We start from the raw sequence: 17446 nt of genomic DNA, 5'->3' as shown, positions 1-17446 counted from the left end.
CCCGAGGGAAATTCAAGTTTCCAGCATCACAGTTCTATAGTGCAAAACATGTTAGTAAAAAGGCAGTAAAAAAGTTAGTAGTGCAAAGTACAAAAAATATACCAGATATAAAAATACAAGGAGATGAAGAAAACTGTTAAAACTGAATATAGTGCAGGGCAACAGCTGTGATACACAACTATTAAAAAAGTGAATATAGTGCAGAAGAGACTGTTAAAAATTAATATAGTGCAGGGTAACTCCAGTAGCTTAGTCTATGAAAGTGCACTGTGTGCACTATTATCTGTCCTGCAGACCATAAGAAAATATAAGGAAGATAGATAGCCTACTGGTATTGCGAACAGTGGGATCCCATGCGCACTCGCGTATGCGCGGAGTCACTGCTCCTCTGCCTGCTTGCCTTCACTCACACAACGCACGCGTTCTCGCTCCACCTCTAGACGTGCATGCGCGCTCACTACACACTGCAGGAGAGTTAGCAGCTCTGAGAATATCTAGTGAATGTACAGTGGATGTTTGTGCAGAAATAAATGCTGCAGCTCCTCCAGACCAACAGAGGTTTCCTGTGTCTTGTGAAGTGACGGAGCTCCGCAGCGAGAAACGTTATCGTCTCCGACCAAAACTCCGGTGTCTCCCTGCGGGCGCAGTGGGGAGGCGATAACGTTTCTCTTCCTGCTTCAGCCCCGGCACCGACCTGCTTTTCCTGCTTCAGCCCCGGAGGCTGAGGCAGGAAAAGCCAACACTAGGATCAGCATTGATTCATGGAGAGACCTTCGTCTGGTCAGCTAACATTACTGCCAAGCAGCTGACATATAGAGTGATATTGTGGTTTTAGTTGACGTGTGTCGCCTCACTGTTTTGAGCGATGCTCGTTCATGTCTATTTAGAGCGAGCACAAGCGCGAGCAACAGGACGCTGACTTTGGTTGACTTAACGGCCACAGGGGTCGCTGTTAACAAGCATTTCTGAAAGTTACAAATAGTCCCTTTAACCTTTGTGTACAACTATATTGTTAAATATCATGGTTCTGTTTCACTACAATCATAAAAAACACAGAAGTGTTTACTGTGTTATGCTCAGCAATATAGTGAATAAACCAGCAGTGGAGCACTGTGTGGATATAAACAGAGTGTGGATATAAACAGTGTGTGGATATAAACAGAGTGTGGATATAAACAGTGTGTGGATATAAACAGTGTGTGGATATAAACAGTGTGTGGATATAATATAAAGCCCTGTAGAGCAGCAGCCTCTCTGAGACTGTTGCTGGGAGCCCCGGCCAATCAAAGCCGCTGCTTCTCCATACAAGTCCTGTAGGGGCTGGAGGAAGCATGACATCATGCACAGCTCCAGCCCTCTCTCTCTCTACGAGCACAAAGAGTAAAACAGCTTTAGTTCACTACTGCAAACAGCTCACTCGACGACAGCACCGTGATCCTCCGCGGTCCCATCCATAACAACACACTGGTCTGGCCCTGTGTGCAGGGAGTCTGGGAGTCTGGGAGGAGCATCAGTCCGTCCGTCCGTCCGTCCGGGCTATGGAGGATGGGGGCCGTGTCTGTGTCTGTGTGGTGGGACAGCAGCCGTGATGGGGTCTTAGCAGAATAACATCTCACTTTCTGCATTTTGCATTTTCTCTGTTTAGCTTGGTATTCATCTGTCGCCATGGATCCAGAGAAAACGTTGACATTCTGCCTCGGGCTGAAGGCTGAGGAGGTAATATGCACCACACAGACACAAACACACAGCTTCTCGCTTTGACACAAACACACTGCTGCTGCTGCCAACAGCTGGGCTCCTGTTATCCTGCAGAGCAACATGCTTCACTCTGGTCTGTGTTGTTGTTGACAAACAGTGGCCTCAACTTGTTATGCACCTCATCTGTCTTTTTCATTTCTTCATCTTGAGTTGTTGCACCTTTTTCCTTTTGACATTTTTCCTTTTTTTAGGACATGTATTGCACCACTGCAGCTATATGGTTTCTATATTGGTCTGTGATGCTGTAGTTAATGCACAACATGTGATAATACGTTTTAGAAGCATGCACCCTCTAATGCACAACAAAATGTCCTGACTATTATGGGAGTATTTTACTTTTTAAATATACTGTACTGAATTCAAATACTAAATTGAGAGGGCTAGCACAGACATACAGTAAACTTCTCTGGGAATACTAAAGAAATGTCATAACTTGCATATTGATTTTAGTTTGTTGTTGTTGACAAACAGTGGCCTCAACTTGTTATGCACCCATCTGTTTTTTTCATTTCTTCATCTTGAGTTGTTGCACCTTTTCCTTTTGTTGCACATTTTTCATTTTGTTTAGGACATTTATTGCACCACTGCAGCTATGGTTTCTATTTCGATTGCTTGTAGTCAATGTCTGTGATGCTCTAGTTAATGCACAACATTTGATAATAGGTTTTAGAAGCATGCACCCTCTAATGCACAACAAAATGTCCTGACTATTATGGGAGTATTTTACTTTTTAAATATACTGTACTGAATTCAAATACTAAATTGAGAGGGCTAGCACAGACATACAGTGAACTTTCTCTGGGAATGCTAAAGGAATGTCATAACTTACATATTGTTGATTTTAGTTTGTGACTTGTTGGCCTGTGTTGTTGTTGTTGTTGTTGACAAACAGTGGCCTCAACTTGTTATGCACTCCATCTGTCTTTTTCATTTCGTCATCTTGAGTTGTTGCACCTTTTTCCTTTTGACATTTTAAATTTTTTAGGACATTTATTGCACCACTGCAGCTATATGGTTTGGAATGTCATAACTTACATATTGTTGATTCTAGTTTGTGACTTGTTGACCTGTGTTGTTGAAAACGCAATTAGATTTTAAGTTGATCCCGTTTCAAGCAAAGTAGCTGACAAAATCTACCGTAATGCACCAAGGATTTAACTCTAATTTATGCAGGCGTGATTTAAAGAGCTTTAACTGCCAAACCCTTATGGCCTAATAAATCTAATGTATAGCTGCTTGTCCAGCAGAAGAAGACCATACTGCTGATTCAGGAAACTGCCGGCTCAACACTGATGTTTCCTTCAAGTCTGTTGTTTGTTGTTGTTGTTTACCGGAAATATTTAGGTTTATACAACTGTATTTTATAATACCACAATGAACACTACATTGGCTTGCATCTATTTGAAAGAGACATCTATGTTCAGCCAGTCATTGTGACACGTAAAATAACATTGACCACAAACCCTCTGGCATTATATGGTGAAAGTCTTGTGAGGAGAGAAAATGGTGTTTTCATATCAAATTGCTTTAGTGGAATAGTTATTATAAAGTACAGTATTGCCAAAGTATAATTTTCATCAAGAAATTTAAAAAAAGGACAGTCGGAGAATGAGCTTTGTCCGTAGAAAGTTTTAGTTTTGGTTTAAGAGTGTGTCAAGTTCTTGGCATTTTATTTTCATTCTGATGAAGAACTTGGTTCTTATGTCTTCATATAATGATGCAGCGTCTGACAATGAAAGTGTCTCTCTTAAACCCTCATGATGACCACAGTTTGCTTCTTCAAAGTCCAACGAGCCTTAACTTCACCTAAATTACATCTGATTTTCAAGCCAGTTTTATAATTTAACATCTTTAGTCTTTCACAGTCAGCCTCCATTCGGTTTCCCCCTCACTCATGATTCTTAGGTTTACGTGGCTGAGAAATGCTCACAGTCACACAAACCGGCATGTTCTTCACAGGCTTTATGTTATCTAGTATGGAGTTGGTGAAGGTGTGTATGTGGTGATGCTAGAACCGTGGGACCCCAGGGGTGGAAATCATTTGTGGTTAGTCCGTGGTCTCTGGGGAAGTCTGATGATCTCTTCACACCTGTGTGTGTGTACTCTGTGCCGTGTGGTGGGCTTACCACAGGAACTCAGCTCCCTCTTGAAACCCTCGACTCTGACTTTCACAACAGTATATAAAAGCTTACTTATGACTGATGTTATATTTGACAGTTGGATATGCAGCATGACTTTTTCTGTTGGGCTTTGTTGTGGCAGAATATTAAGTGGTTTGCACGGAAACAAACACACAGTTTGCAGGATATCTTATCTAAGTGATAATTCAGGGCCGCTTTGCTTTTGTCGGGTGCTGCATTTCCCTGTCGGGGGTTTATTTCACAACAATGACCCGCTAGCTGTACATTATCCCACTTATTACACGGCTACTTACTTAAGAAATCAATAATTTGACACAGAAATGGTTCGCCAGAGTCTGACATTAGAACTATGTCCATAGCAACTTGTCTGTTACACATAGCAACGGTCTGTTATGGAGAAATAACAGACTGTAGGTTGTCGTGATTGACCAATCAGAAGCGAGTATTCAACAAAGCCGTGTAATAACTATCTATAATTAGTTGTTGCAAAGTAAATGAAAAATAGCCAACATGAAGTCATGTTGAATCTTGAAGCAAACAGGTGATTGTCAGTAGGGATGTCACTAATGAACCAAGACTCCTGCAGATACTTTTTTGGTATCCACTGGAATGTGTCTGCAGCACAGAGTATTAAAAACTATCAAGTACCCAAAGCTAGTATGCTTGCTAAGATTTGTACTCTACTTATTTTTTGATCAGATAGTTTCTGACTTAGAATATTTCATGAAGGCAAAGTTCTTGCCTGGCTTGTACATTGATTTGTTCTTTTGTTGAATTGATAAAAAATGTTTTGTAAAGAAACACGTTTATATTTCTTGATTAAAAAAAAAAATATAAAAATATATTGTATTAGAAGTGTTGTTTCAGTATCGAAAAATGTACCCAGCAAAACTGCCTGTGAAGATCATGTGTTCATCATAGCCACATCATTATTAAACTCATTATTTATGTATAGTTTGTCCCATGCTCCGCCCATATGTCCTTGGTTAGACGTTGCTCTTCTGCCAATGTGTCATGTAATGTGTAATGCAATATTGATAAACCTGTGGATGCATGAGGTGTTGAAGAAGCGTATACTATGCACACTTCTATATGATATACTGCAGTAAATATGAATGTCTCCACGCTAACTAACAGCTACTATTGTCATTTGTACAACCCCAGGGCAGCGTGTGGAGTTAGCTGCTTGTCAAATTTTGGCTCATTGTCATTTTGTATTTTGGAAATTGTCAGTAGTTGTAATTACCTGAAACTGTTAATAGCAGTGTGTGTGCATTGGCATGTATGCATGTACATTACACAAACACACTGCAGCCAACATTGTTCCCTATGCTGACTATGTAACCAGCAGCCAGCTGTCAACAAAAGAGATCTCATTTACATGGCTGCAGCCCCCAGTGTCTCCACATTGTTTCTGACAGTGGCCCCACATCCAGCAGCACACACACACTGGTATATTTTCCTTTTACTCACAGTGGGCCTGAATGATATTTACAGAAGCGTGAGCGGCACACCGAATTTTTAAATCTGGACCAGGGTAGCATAAACGCATATGTATCTCCGCTGCAGATACTATTTGGACTCAAATCATTTTATGGTCATTGACAAATGGTGCCTATTTGCTTGCACCCATCCTTATAGGTAGGTCAGCCTGTGTGGTTGTTGTAGGTTTCATTGCCTGCTGAGATGCTACACTTAAATCCCACAAAGAAAACTGATATTTGTTTAAAACGACCTGATGTTTCTTATATACTGTATGTGACTTCATCAGTGTTTGAATGTTTTGTCAATCAACAGAAATGATCGACTGATTTATCAGCAAATTAATTTATCAAGCAAAATGCCAAACACTTGCTTATTCCTGCTTCTCAAATGTTAGAATTTTAGTTTTTTCTCGATTTTAAATAATTGTAAAGTGAATATCTTTGGGTTTTAGACTGTTGCTCAGCCAAACAAGCAGTCTGAACATGTCCCCGTGCGCTTTGTAAATGCATATTGGGGTGTTTTTCCTCTATTTTCTGCCATTTTATAGACAATTTGTTAATTTAATTCATCGCAGTTTTAGAGGTGTACCTTTTGTATTCATGGTTGCGTTTGAAAGAAACGAGGAAAAAGAAAGGGAGAATGTCTGTCTGGGAATTGGTGCCTGCTGTTGGCTATCTCGACCCACAGAGGAGAAATAGGTTTTGTTAAAAAGCCGTCGACCTTCCCAGCTCCTTGAAAAGCCAGGAGTGTAGAGTAACCAGACTGGAAACGGCCTTTTTTGTCATGCTTGATTACTAGAATGACAGCACAGTATAATTGGTTTCTTAGGAAGCATTTGCCCTCGCCAGCTTTAACACATTGTGTCGATCTTTTGTTTATTTAAATTGTATCGTGTCTCTCTCTACTGCTCCTTCTTAACCATTGTACCTCTCTGTGTATTACCAGATGACTATGTCCCTGCAGGGGCTGGACGGGACTGAAGCTGCTACGGTAGGGAGCTCGACCTTCAACCACAACTAAACATTTCATACCACTAGATACTATAAAGCATTGTCCACATGAGTAAAAAAAGCCTCCGAGCGTAACCATAGTGGTTGCTATGGTAATGCATAATTATTTGTTAGCACTTCTCAGTCTCATGTGTGGTAACTATGTACATAACAGATTTAGAAACCTCTTCTTGCTGCATTATTATTGTGGTTTATGGTTTTGCTGAAGTGTCTGAGCTCACTGTTCTCCCCAAGCATTAAAATTTTTAATGATGTGTCAACTATTTAATATTTATTGTCTGGGTTTATTTCTTCACTCCCTCACACAGACTTGCTAATGATTAAGATGCAACTGTAAAATTCACAGAGGTCCTTCCATTTCTCATTTCAGGTTGCTGTTTCTCAGAAGGAGGCCGACATGCGCACAGTTAATACGGTGTGAGATTTTTTGAAATTCAACCCTGACCTGTAGCTGCCAAACAAACTAACAAAATAATCTTAAAGCTGCAATAATCAATATTTTTATGTTAACAATAGATTAAATGTATGATGTGAAAGGGGGCATTTTAGCATCTTTCAGCTCACTGTTTAACTTTACTGTTTTGGTAAAGCCTCAGGCTCACATCAACCCAGTTTATAGCCACCACAGGCAGCTCTATTCAGCCAAAAGCTCTGATAACAGCACTGTATACTACCTGCACGCAGCACCAAACAGCAGACAGCCACACTAGCTGGTGAACGTAGTGTAGCATGTAGCAGCTAAAGAGACAGATATTTCACAAATCAGTGCTACAATCCAGTAGTGGTGAATATTGAATGCTAATATTACTCGCCACAGTATAGTCATAACATGTCAGTGTTTTGTAGTGTATTTACAGCTTGTTGTGCAGCCTCAAGTGGTCAAAACTCCCCAGTACGGCTGCAACTAACGATTATTTTCAATATCGATTAATCTGTCAATTATTTTTTCGATTAATCTGATGAGTTGTTTGGTCTATAAAATGTCAGAAAAATGTGAAAAATCAGTGTTTCCCAAAGCCATTCTCAAGTGTCTTGTTTTGTCCACGACTCAAAGATATTCAGTTTACTGTCATAGAGGAGTAAAGAAATGTTAGAAACTGGAAACAGAGAATTTTTACTTTTTCTTTTCCTTAAAAAATTACTCAAACTGATTAATCAATTATCAAAATAGTTGGCGATTTTAATAGCTGACAACTAATCGATTAATTGTTGCAGCTCTACCCTTTAGCTAAGTCAGGTTTAAGATCCACCCACTAGCGTTTTTGGAGCTTTCAACCACCTCCCATGATCTTCATCAGCAGATGGAGTTTGCTCAGTTGTCATGGAGATGGCTTTTCTCGTTAGAACTAATATAATGGACCTTAGGTCAAGAGTATTTTGTCAAAGTATTTTTGCGATGGTGGAGAATTAATTTTCACGCTCATACTGTCGTCTGTCCATAGCCATACCAAACATCACAACTTTAACTCTGCGTGGTAACATTACTTTCACTGTGGTGATATGTGATGTCATGTTTTGTCCACTAGGTGGTGAAGCATCACGGGGGTTCTGGTAGCCAGCCTGTTGTCAGTCCCAAGTACTGTCCTGGGGTAAACAACAATCAAGGTTACCTGTGTGAAACAGGACACTGCTGCGGAGAGACAGGCTGCTGTACCTACTACTATGAACTCTGGTGTGAGTCAACCGACTGACCTCTTCTCCATTGTGTTTCTGTAGACAAGGTCTAAGGCTGCTTTGTCACACTTATTGTGCAGTCCTGCCAGGATGTATCTAGTGAAACATCTGGACACAAAAATCACATTTTACTTACATTCCTATAACATAATAAGAACAGGTTATAAAAGTACTTTGGTTGTCTGTTGCATTGACTGGATTTATCCAACCAACATATCCAGACAACCTACTGTGGGATGGGATATCATCCAGATCATTTCATCTCTTATTTGTTTTCTAATTCAGAGATTCACTCTTGGTCATAAAATCTCAAACATCTCACTTTCAGAGATCACTTTTTAATGATATAGTGGTCTTACAGAACATATTTCAAAAATATTTAGCCTTTGCATATCTTTGAAATTATGAATATTGCATTATAACATTTAGGTAACGGTAATGCTTAAGCCCTTTTTTGGGCTTATCCCAGCTCCCTGCACATTGCCTTTAATTGTTGTTATTATGTCATTTGTTTAATTTTTGGGGTTTAAGGGTTAAGTAATTAATAATGACGTTTACATCAAAGGATTTATCCTTTACTACTTCAACTTTGGGCTACTAAAAGACACAGCACTCATGAGCTATCCTTGAATGTGCCAACCAGAAGGCTTTTGACTTTTCAATATATACATACCTATGGTAAAATATGAATTCTTTACTGAAATTAAATAGGAAATAAATCTAAAATCTTACGATATGCTTTGGAAAATGGACGGCAGTAACATACATGATTTATATGTAATGGGACGGAATATCCAAAACCACCATTATTGTCGTTTCAAAACCTCGATGTAACCTGAGTAGATCTGAGATGTAATTTTATACAACAAAACAAAACTTTTGTTTTCATAAATAATGATGTTGGGTTAATTTCCTGTTCTCTGCAGGGTTCTGGCTGCTGTGGACGATGCTGATCCTCTTCAGCTGTTTCTGTGCTTACCGCCACCGCCGGGCCAAGCTGAGGATCCAGCAGCAGCAGAGACAGAGGGAGATCAACCTGATCGCCTATAACGGAGCCTGCAACTACCCTTCCTCAATGCTGGACCTCAGTAAGTTTATTTATGGTATTTCATTTCACATATTTATTTTGGTTTTGTTTGTGTAACTCAACTGTCAGGGGAAATGCAGAGTCTGAGAATTTTTTTAAATCACACTTGTGTCTTGAATACAGTTAAAACAGTATTTCATATATTGAAATCAATTTTCCAGAACGTACATATCTGTTTTCCTTAGTGTGCTGCTTCCCTGAGGAAACAGAGAATTTAAACACATTAACGTTCAGATTAGGGCTGCACGATTATGGCCAAAATGAAAAATTACTATTTTTGATCATATTGAGATCACGGTTATTTATCAGTTATTTATTGATATTAAGGGGAAAATATTTTTATTGCACTTTTACATTTGAATAAACACAACAGGCTGCTTTCACTTCCATGTTGTGCTACATTCCTGCTAATATAATCTTTGCATCAAAATAAGACTTAAAATAAGGTTCTTTTTCATTTGAATTCAGTGAATTTGCAACTCCCCAAAAGTGAAACCGAAACGTCTCGATTGCCCTCTGGTGGCTGGCTGTTAGTTTAGGGAGCGCTTCATTTGATATCCAGCTTTTCTATGAGCGGAGCACAAATTTTAAACGTCAATATTGCAGTAGATCATGTTCGTTTAATTGTGGAAAGCCAAAATCGTGATCACGATTTAATATTGGATTATTTGTGCAGCCATAATTCAGATGGTGTCTGCAGTTTTGTTGTTTTATTTGTTTCCCCATTAGTTGTTTTCTCAGCAACAACTAGTCTTCCTGGGGTCCATTTGAAAAAAATACTGAATAGTATAAGCAACCATTTTTGACCCTTGCACCCCACAAGGTACATATTATGGTCAATACAATTATCTCCACTCTGTAACAGCAACAGAACCGTTAAATAATGAACATATATTAAATCAATCAGTAACTATTAAATAAAAGAAAACATGTCTATATTCATTTCAACATCCATGCAGCAAAGAAAAGTTAAAAAGTTTCATTTTCAAAAAAGTAATTTCAGCTGGGCATTGTAGTTTTTAGCAAACGTCACTCAGACTAACATTAAATAGTGCATTTGGTGGACTATTTTAATTTTGTTATTTATTTTTTATTATAATATACATTAGGAAAAATATTGCATACTGTAGGGCTCGACAATCGACAATGAAAATAATTAATTCGTTGTTTGGTCTATGAAATCTCAGAAAATGGTGAGAAATGTCAATCAGTGTTTCCCAAAGCCCAACATGACGTCCTCAAATGTCTCTTTTTGTCCACAACTCAAAGATATTCAGTTTACTATCATAGAGGAGTACAGAAATATTCACTTTTAAGAAGCTGGAATCCGAGAATTTTTTCTTTAAAAAATTATTCAAACCGATTAATCACTTATCAAAATAGTTGACGATAAATGTAATAGTCGACAACTAATTAATCGCTGCAGCTCTAAAATACTGTATCTCCAGTTTTATCCTTTAACAGGTAGCAGACTGCACATTTGAGCTGATATGTGATATTTCTTTTGTCGCAGGTTTTCTGGCTTCCTTCAAGTTGCCGTCCTACGAGGAGGTGGCGGCGCAGCCCAGCACCCCTCCTCCGCCTTACAGCTCCGTCTTCGCCCTGCAGGGAGGTGCCATGGGGGGTCCTAGCTCCTCTTACTCCCATCATCACCACCACCGTCACCCCTGCCCTCCCTATCTGGGCCCCGGCCCCAGTGGCCTGACTTCCTCCCAGAGCTCTGACAACTACACCAGCTGCTCCTGCGAGTCGTGCTCCCTCACTTCCCCCTGCAGCACCTCCTTTTCTGTCCAGGTGACAGACGAGACGTATGACAGCAGCCACATCTCCACGCCCAGTGACGCAGGGGGCGACTATGCCGTCATGCCGAGGGTTGGGGCCAACTTCACACCAACTTCTTCCCCGACACCTCCGTCACAAGTTCCACCTGATGTTATACCTGCGGCCACTCCAGATGTTATACCCGTACAGAGACGGTCCTCTAATGGCAGTGAAGGATTCTCGCCTTCAGCTCCACCACTCTCGCTTCCTTTACACTCTCGTCCCGCACACCCTTCTCGCCTCCCACTTTCTCCCCTCATCCTGTTATCTTCCCTCTCTCCTGGTCAAGTCCATCCTCTCCTCTTCTTAGACCCACTTGGTGCGGTGGCCATTCAGAGAGAGAAAGAAGAAGAGGCCCCGTCTTGTGGTCCATCCACCAGGCCCACTCTGTTTCCCCCTAAACAGGCTCTGTTCTCCTCAAACGTGGCTGTTTTCACACATTGCAACAAGAAAGAGGAGCAAAAACGACACAAAGAAGAGGAGGAAGACGAAGAAGAAGACGACGAGGAGGATCATTTCCGGCATCGGCGGCTAACCGGTGACTCGGGCATCGAGGTGTGTCGTTGCCACGTGAAGAGAGAGGAACAACAGGAAGAGGAACGGCATTTTGGGAAAGGAGGAAAAGAGGCCGTGAAGGAAGAGAGGGCAGACGAGCTGCATGACAGCGTGGACTGTTCCCTCCGAGCGCAGGCCGCCGCTCACTCGCCTCTCCTGGACGACTGCGCTGAACAACGTGGCCACGTCTCTTCATCCTCTAGTATCATCCAGAAGACAGGCGAGGCCATCATCACTGTGGAGTCCTCGTAAGCTAACAGCCTGTGAGATAAAGTCAACTAAGTGGAAAAAGTGAGATGTTTATGCTTAATAGCATCTTCATAGTTCAAGACCAGTAGGTGAAAAGTTGAATCACTGAAGAAAAGTCTTGTAGGTCATACTTTAAATGGTTGGGGACAGCATGAGTAATGGATCCTCTTGTTTTCTCTGTATTCAAATGAGAAACTCCAAGAGAAGCCGACACCTGAAAGTCCTATTTTGTAGTTCATTTATTTATGGTTTGGGGCGAAGGCATATCTTTTTCTTTAAAGTGATGAAAATGATCTGTCTCCACATGCTAACCAAATCCGTTTTTACCAGTGGCTCGATGTCAACATCCCAATGTCCCTCTACCGTTTACTTTTCATCTCTCTTTCCTCTGCATGACGTAACATTGCTAAAATAGCGTTTTAGCGCCTTGAAACAAAAGTCAGTGGTTCCCGGCCTCGGTCAGATAAAGATAGATAGAATATAAATCAGAGGGGTTGTGATGATTAACAGCATAAGAAAGAAGAAACACAAAGTTCTTCTATAGAAAATGATATGCTAATGTTTCTCTTATCTTTGCTTTTGTATGTGAAATTATGGATAGTTTTACCTCTCTGGGCATTTAGAAATATTCAAATGAAACAATCTGAGAAGCCAAAATCAATCTTTAGTGGACCTGCTCACAGCGTCTTGACATATGCAATGTGTGATGAGGTCACAAAAATATATACTTTCATTTTAAAAGGTCACACAACAAAAGGGTTGGGAACCGCTGCCTGATAAATCATATTACTCAAATCATCCCAGCAGCAATGAACGAGACTGTTTATCATTAACTGACATAAAATATATATTATAGAAGTATATGATGAAGAATCACGGAACAATTCATTTTCAGAAGAGCAGCTCTAACTAATTGTGTCTGAATGACGTTATATAATCTTAATTTACTGGATTCTATCTTTTGAAGAGTTCACTATTGAACATATGGTTTTGTTGTAGGGTGAGTTTTGTTGCTTTCACCAGCCTACTTCTCTCTGTTTTAGAGGAAATAAGAAGTAACTGAAGTGTGTGTTTTCTACATTGTGTCTTATGTTGCGTCCCTAAAGGAAAAGGAGTGCAAACATTAATTATAACGTTTGGGTGGCAAAGCTTTACAACGGTATTCTGAGTATACATTGTTGTTTCAGACTGTTACATGATTCTACTGTATAATGAACTGTTTGACTTTGGATTTGATGTGTTTGAACACGTTCTCGGTTGGTCGTTGCCATTTTTGCAAGGCAATGTAAATCTGATTCCTCCACGGACGGACTGTTGAGTTTTTACAAGGCAGAAACTTTAAGCCTAATCTCTCATCACTGATAATAATGAATGTAAAAGGTTATGCATCGCAGCAAAAAGATCAATTGTTTACGGAGAATTTTATAGCATGCCGCTTGACTGAAAACCTCTGGAAAAAGTGTTCAAAACTGCAGCGAGGCAATACGATCTGCCGGGTGTTTGCTTTGAGAAGACACTTTGAAATGAAGTGCCCATCGTAATGTCTGTCCGAGTCAAGTAATGCTTGTGAGATGTCAAAGGTGTACGAGGTGAGGGTTTAAAGTCAGAGTGATGCCTCTGTTGCTGTGGCTAAACATGTGCTCGCTTCTGAGAGTTGGACAGCTTTTCTCTAAATCTTTTTGTATGTAAAATCATTTGTCAGTTGGTGTCCGTCAGTAGAGAGTAGCCTCTGCCTCAGTGTGAGGTTGATACCCTTCATTGATGCTCAGTAGTGGATCCTGGTGTTAGCAGTGGGAACAGCACACATGTACTCTCTTGTCATTAATTCTCAGTACAAAATGTACTGAATGCATAGAACACGATTTCGAAAGAGAGGATGTCACATCAATCACATTTTTGTACATGTTTGTCTCAGTTTTTATGAGACGAATGTCTCTGCAGTTCACTTGGTTGTGTCCTTGGCTCATTGCAAAGCTAATTGTCTAACGCCTGAAGGCAAAGCTTTCAACTCATTTATTATTCTGCGGAGAGAAAACGTTGCCTCGGTTCAGTTATACATTTATTTATCATAGACAAATCGTGTGTGTATAGGGAGTTCACGCAGGTTTGTGTGTCTCAGAGATGACCGATGCTCTGACGGAGACCGTTCACCATCTGAACATGTCAACATTAAAGCCTTTTGGCTACTGTACATTTTTCGGCTTAAGACTGGACAGTTTTTTCTCATTAGTTCTAGCTAATGTATGTTTATCAGAGTATATGGTGCCTAGATGAAATAGACTTTCTGTTAGGCATTCTATAGTTTACTGCTGCTATGCGAGTGTGTGTGTGCGTGTGTGTGTTTTCTGTCAATTGTGTATAGTCGTACATCAAATGGGCAAACGTTTTCTAGCAGTGCTTAGCAGTCTCTTTATAAAATATACACAGTACGCAGTACATGGGAGACTAGCAAAAATAGTATTTAGCAATAGTATTCACACTTTTTTCCTTACTCTAGTTAATGCTGGTTGATAGGAAATTAACTGTTGTGAAAAAGACATTTACCTCTTTATAACTGATCCGTGAGCTGTGCAGGGCAGAGGCCCGTGATTGTACATAACACTGTATTTTAAATGACTTTGGCTTAAGGTTTCTCCCAAGTGCAAACTCAGATTATCTGGTTTTACCTTAGCCCCAGTTTGTGCCTCTCGTGTGTTGTCATTACATTTAGGTCTCAGAGTTAAGTTAAGAGTTTTCCATTAGTGCATACAATGTCCAGCAGGGTGAAAATAGTAGCCAGGAAATTTTGAGCGTCAAACACTTAATTTCCTGCGTTCTATGTGTTTTTTTTTATGCACTAATTTATGCCGTAAATGTCTTTATTTATGTAAAAGAAAACACAAAATTCAGGCGCCAGGTGACAATTCAAAATATAAAGATATAATAGACTCTATTTATTCTCCTGTAGGTCAACTTCTCTCATTGGATGTTATCTCTGCTGAGTCAACACACATCCTCATGTGTTTATAAAAAATATCTATTCTGAAGGTTTTTTCCACATTACTCTGAACTCCTCTGTCCATTAGGATTAAAAATATGATATAAAAGATTTTAAAGCCAAATTGCAACTCTTGTTTCCTCGTCCACACAAAGACGGTAGCTGGAAATAACGTATGTCCTTGCTTCATTTGTACGATGTGAACCAAAATGTAAACGTTTTTTATCTGTTACATTTTCTATATTGATGTTCCTTTCTATGTTTTTATATTTTCATACAAAATAATGCATTTATTTGGCCTTTAATCATATGTTTAGTCTTGTCTATATAGAGGCCAAAGATGGTAAGATGCACATTCAAAAATATTCAGGAGGAGAACAATACAGTATGTGAGCAGCGCGATTTGGGGGAAATGGAAAGTGACACTAATTTTCTTTTGTATTGTACATACCATGATGATTTGTGAGTATCAATTTTCCATAAAATGGCTCAACAAAACCATGAAATATTCTGGTATGGAAATGATTTAAATTAGTAGGGCTGTCCTCGACCAAAGAAATTCTTAGTTGACTAACACTCATATGATTTTGTCGACTAATCGGTTAGTTGATTTAATCGACAAATCTGTAAGAATCACACAAATGCACCACTTTAAATCTTGTGTTTACCAGAGATGTGCTCATAAGTTTCTTGGAAACAAGTCATTAAAGTCATCACAAAAACATAAACAACGACTATTCAACTAAGCCCAAAATGACTGATTAGACGATTAATCCACTAAGAGGCAGCCCTAAAAATTAGAATGGTTGTTTCATTTTTATGTGTTTAAATTTGCTAACTTTGTCTCACACGCCTGAAAAAGAGGGCAAGATTGCTTATTTAATTATTTATTCAGATTTCTTCAGTATCATACAGTACATGTTTTGTCAGTAAATGATGAATTTCATTGTAGACATGAAGGTCTACAAAATCTAATTGTGAAAATTATTTTTAGACTTTTTGTAGTTTTGTTTAAAAATGTATGTGCAGCATTCTGGATCTGATCTTTATGAATTTGTATACATTTTAATTTGGACATCAATGTATTCATTCGTATATGAATTTGTATATTTTCTTATGTCATACTAAACAATAGGAAATATCATACACAGGAGAGATTGTAATATTACAATGGCTATTGTTTTCCTTTCTGAATCTGAAAGTGATGATAAATGACCTTATGGATTTTTCAGGTATTTATTTTTCAAACCGATGTTTAGCTCTGTGAATTGAATGTAATCGTAACACACAAGAGGCTCAAACAGGGGTTAGTTTAAGCCCAGCTCTGATTTTACATTGAAGCCAAACTGATCTGAGTTCAGTGTATATAGAACTAGTGTGATTTTCTTTTTGCTTTGTCAGCAGCTAGTACCGACAAAATGCCCAAACTCTACCCTCATTGCCACAGAAGGCCAAGGCCTGATATAAGACTGTTACCTCGCTGAGTTTTGACTGCAAAGGACTGTTTACTTCTCCTTATCAAGATAGTATTTACTCTATATTTGTACTGACTTTATTTTGTAATGCCGAGAATTTAAGAATTAAAACACAGAGCCCACATTGGTAAGGCTGAACTGGTTTGCCAGGAAAAAAACAAAGCATCAAACCCTGTTGGTTCAGGATTATTCAAGACTGTTTGTCTCCCGGGAAACAAATTGTTCTCCTTTTACTCCTGCAGCTATGCGACGGCAGGATTTATAGAAGTATCTATATGTGATTGTACGTGGAGTAGTTCAGATTAATATTGCTACACAGTGTGGTGTTCTTTGAGGGTTTCCTTGTGCAATTCTACCTGCAGCTCTTCAGTGTGTCGTACGCATGTGAGAGAGAGTTTATCGTCGGCCGTGTTGTTGTGCTGTTAAATCATTGTCGCTTATTATGAGGCCAAAGTTGATTGTCGTTGGTATTTGTTAACATGATATTTGTCGATATAAATATCCAAGCATTTTTATGTCATCATGAATATCAAGTTGATTTTGTATCTTGGTGTATAGCATAGAGATTTCTGATGCATACTCTGATGTAAAATCCAAATTTTGAGATATATTTGTTTGGTCGCACATATCCTGGTGCTTTTTTCCCAGAAGGTGGGGTTGTATTTAGGTTTCTTCCATTTGAGGTTTTTTCATTGATGCTCATTGGGAATTTTGGACACGGACATCTGCGCTACTTTATTCAACAAAAACTGTGGATTTTGTGTCAAAATAAAAGCTACCAAGTGCTACCAAATACATCTCTGTACTTTTGTAAACATATACATCTCTAGTTGGAGTTGGGTACAGGCAATATTCTGCTTTGAAATACAGCAAAAACACTAACTTATTTAAGCAGGGAATGAGCTAAAAACACCCACACACGAGTGGCTGTCACTGTGACTCAGGATGAATCATCAGGCTGCACTCACTTTGTAAGCTTCATCTTTTCAGGAGTAAACCTGCAAGAAAAATCTGTTTGAAATATGTGATTGTGTGTTGCTGTCAGCACTGTGTGTCTGCGATGAAGAATACAACATGCAGGAGGAGAACATCAGCATTCTTTTGTTGTCATACATGCTTGTAATATATCAACTACTGCCATACGTCCTTGACAAGACCTGTCTGTTCACATTGTTCCTCTCACTTTGATGAGATGAGCAGAGCAGAAAAAGTCC

The 17446-nt window shown here is 39.4% G+C and overlaps 1 protein-coding gene across 1 annotated transcript; it reads left to right on the top strand.

The window, feature by feature from the left end:
- The first annotated feature begins 1398 nt into the window (after positions 1-1398).
- LOC141764231 (uncharacterized) lies at positions 1399-11933 on the top strand. Its single transcript, XM_074629261.1, has 6 exons — positions 1399-1716; positions 6330-6374; positions 6765-6809; positions 7921-8068; positions 8995-9156; positions 10669-11933. The coding sequence occupies exons 1-6, from the start codon at positions 1666-1668 to the stop codon at positions 11781-11783; spliced, it is 1566 nt and encodes a 521-aa protein (XP_074485362.1). The 5' UTR covers positions 1399-1665; the 3' UTR covers positions 11784-11933.
- Positions 11934-17446: the final 5513 nt, after the last annotated feature.

The sequence above is a fragment of the Sebastes fasciatus genome, chromosome 3 (assembly GCF_043250625.1).
Source record: "Sebastes fasciatus isolate fSebFas1 chromosome 3, fSebFas1.pri, whole genome shotgun sequence".
In the NCBI taxonomy this organism is placed as follows: Eukaryota; Metazoa; Chordata; class Actinopteri; order Perciformes; family Sebastidae; genus Sebastes; species Sebastes fasciatus.
This window is presented reverse-complemented; position numbering and strand designations above follow the sequence as displayed.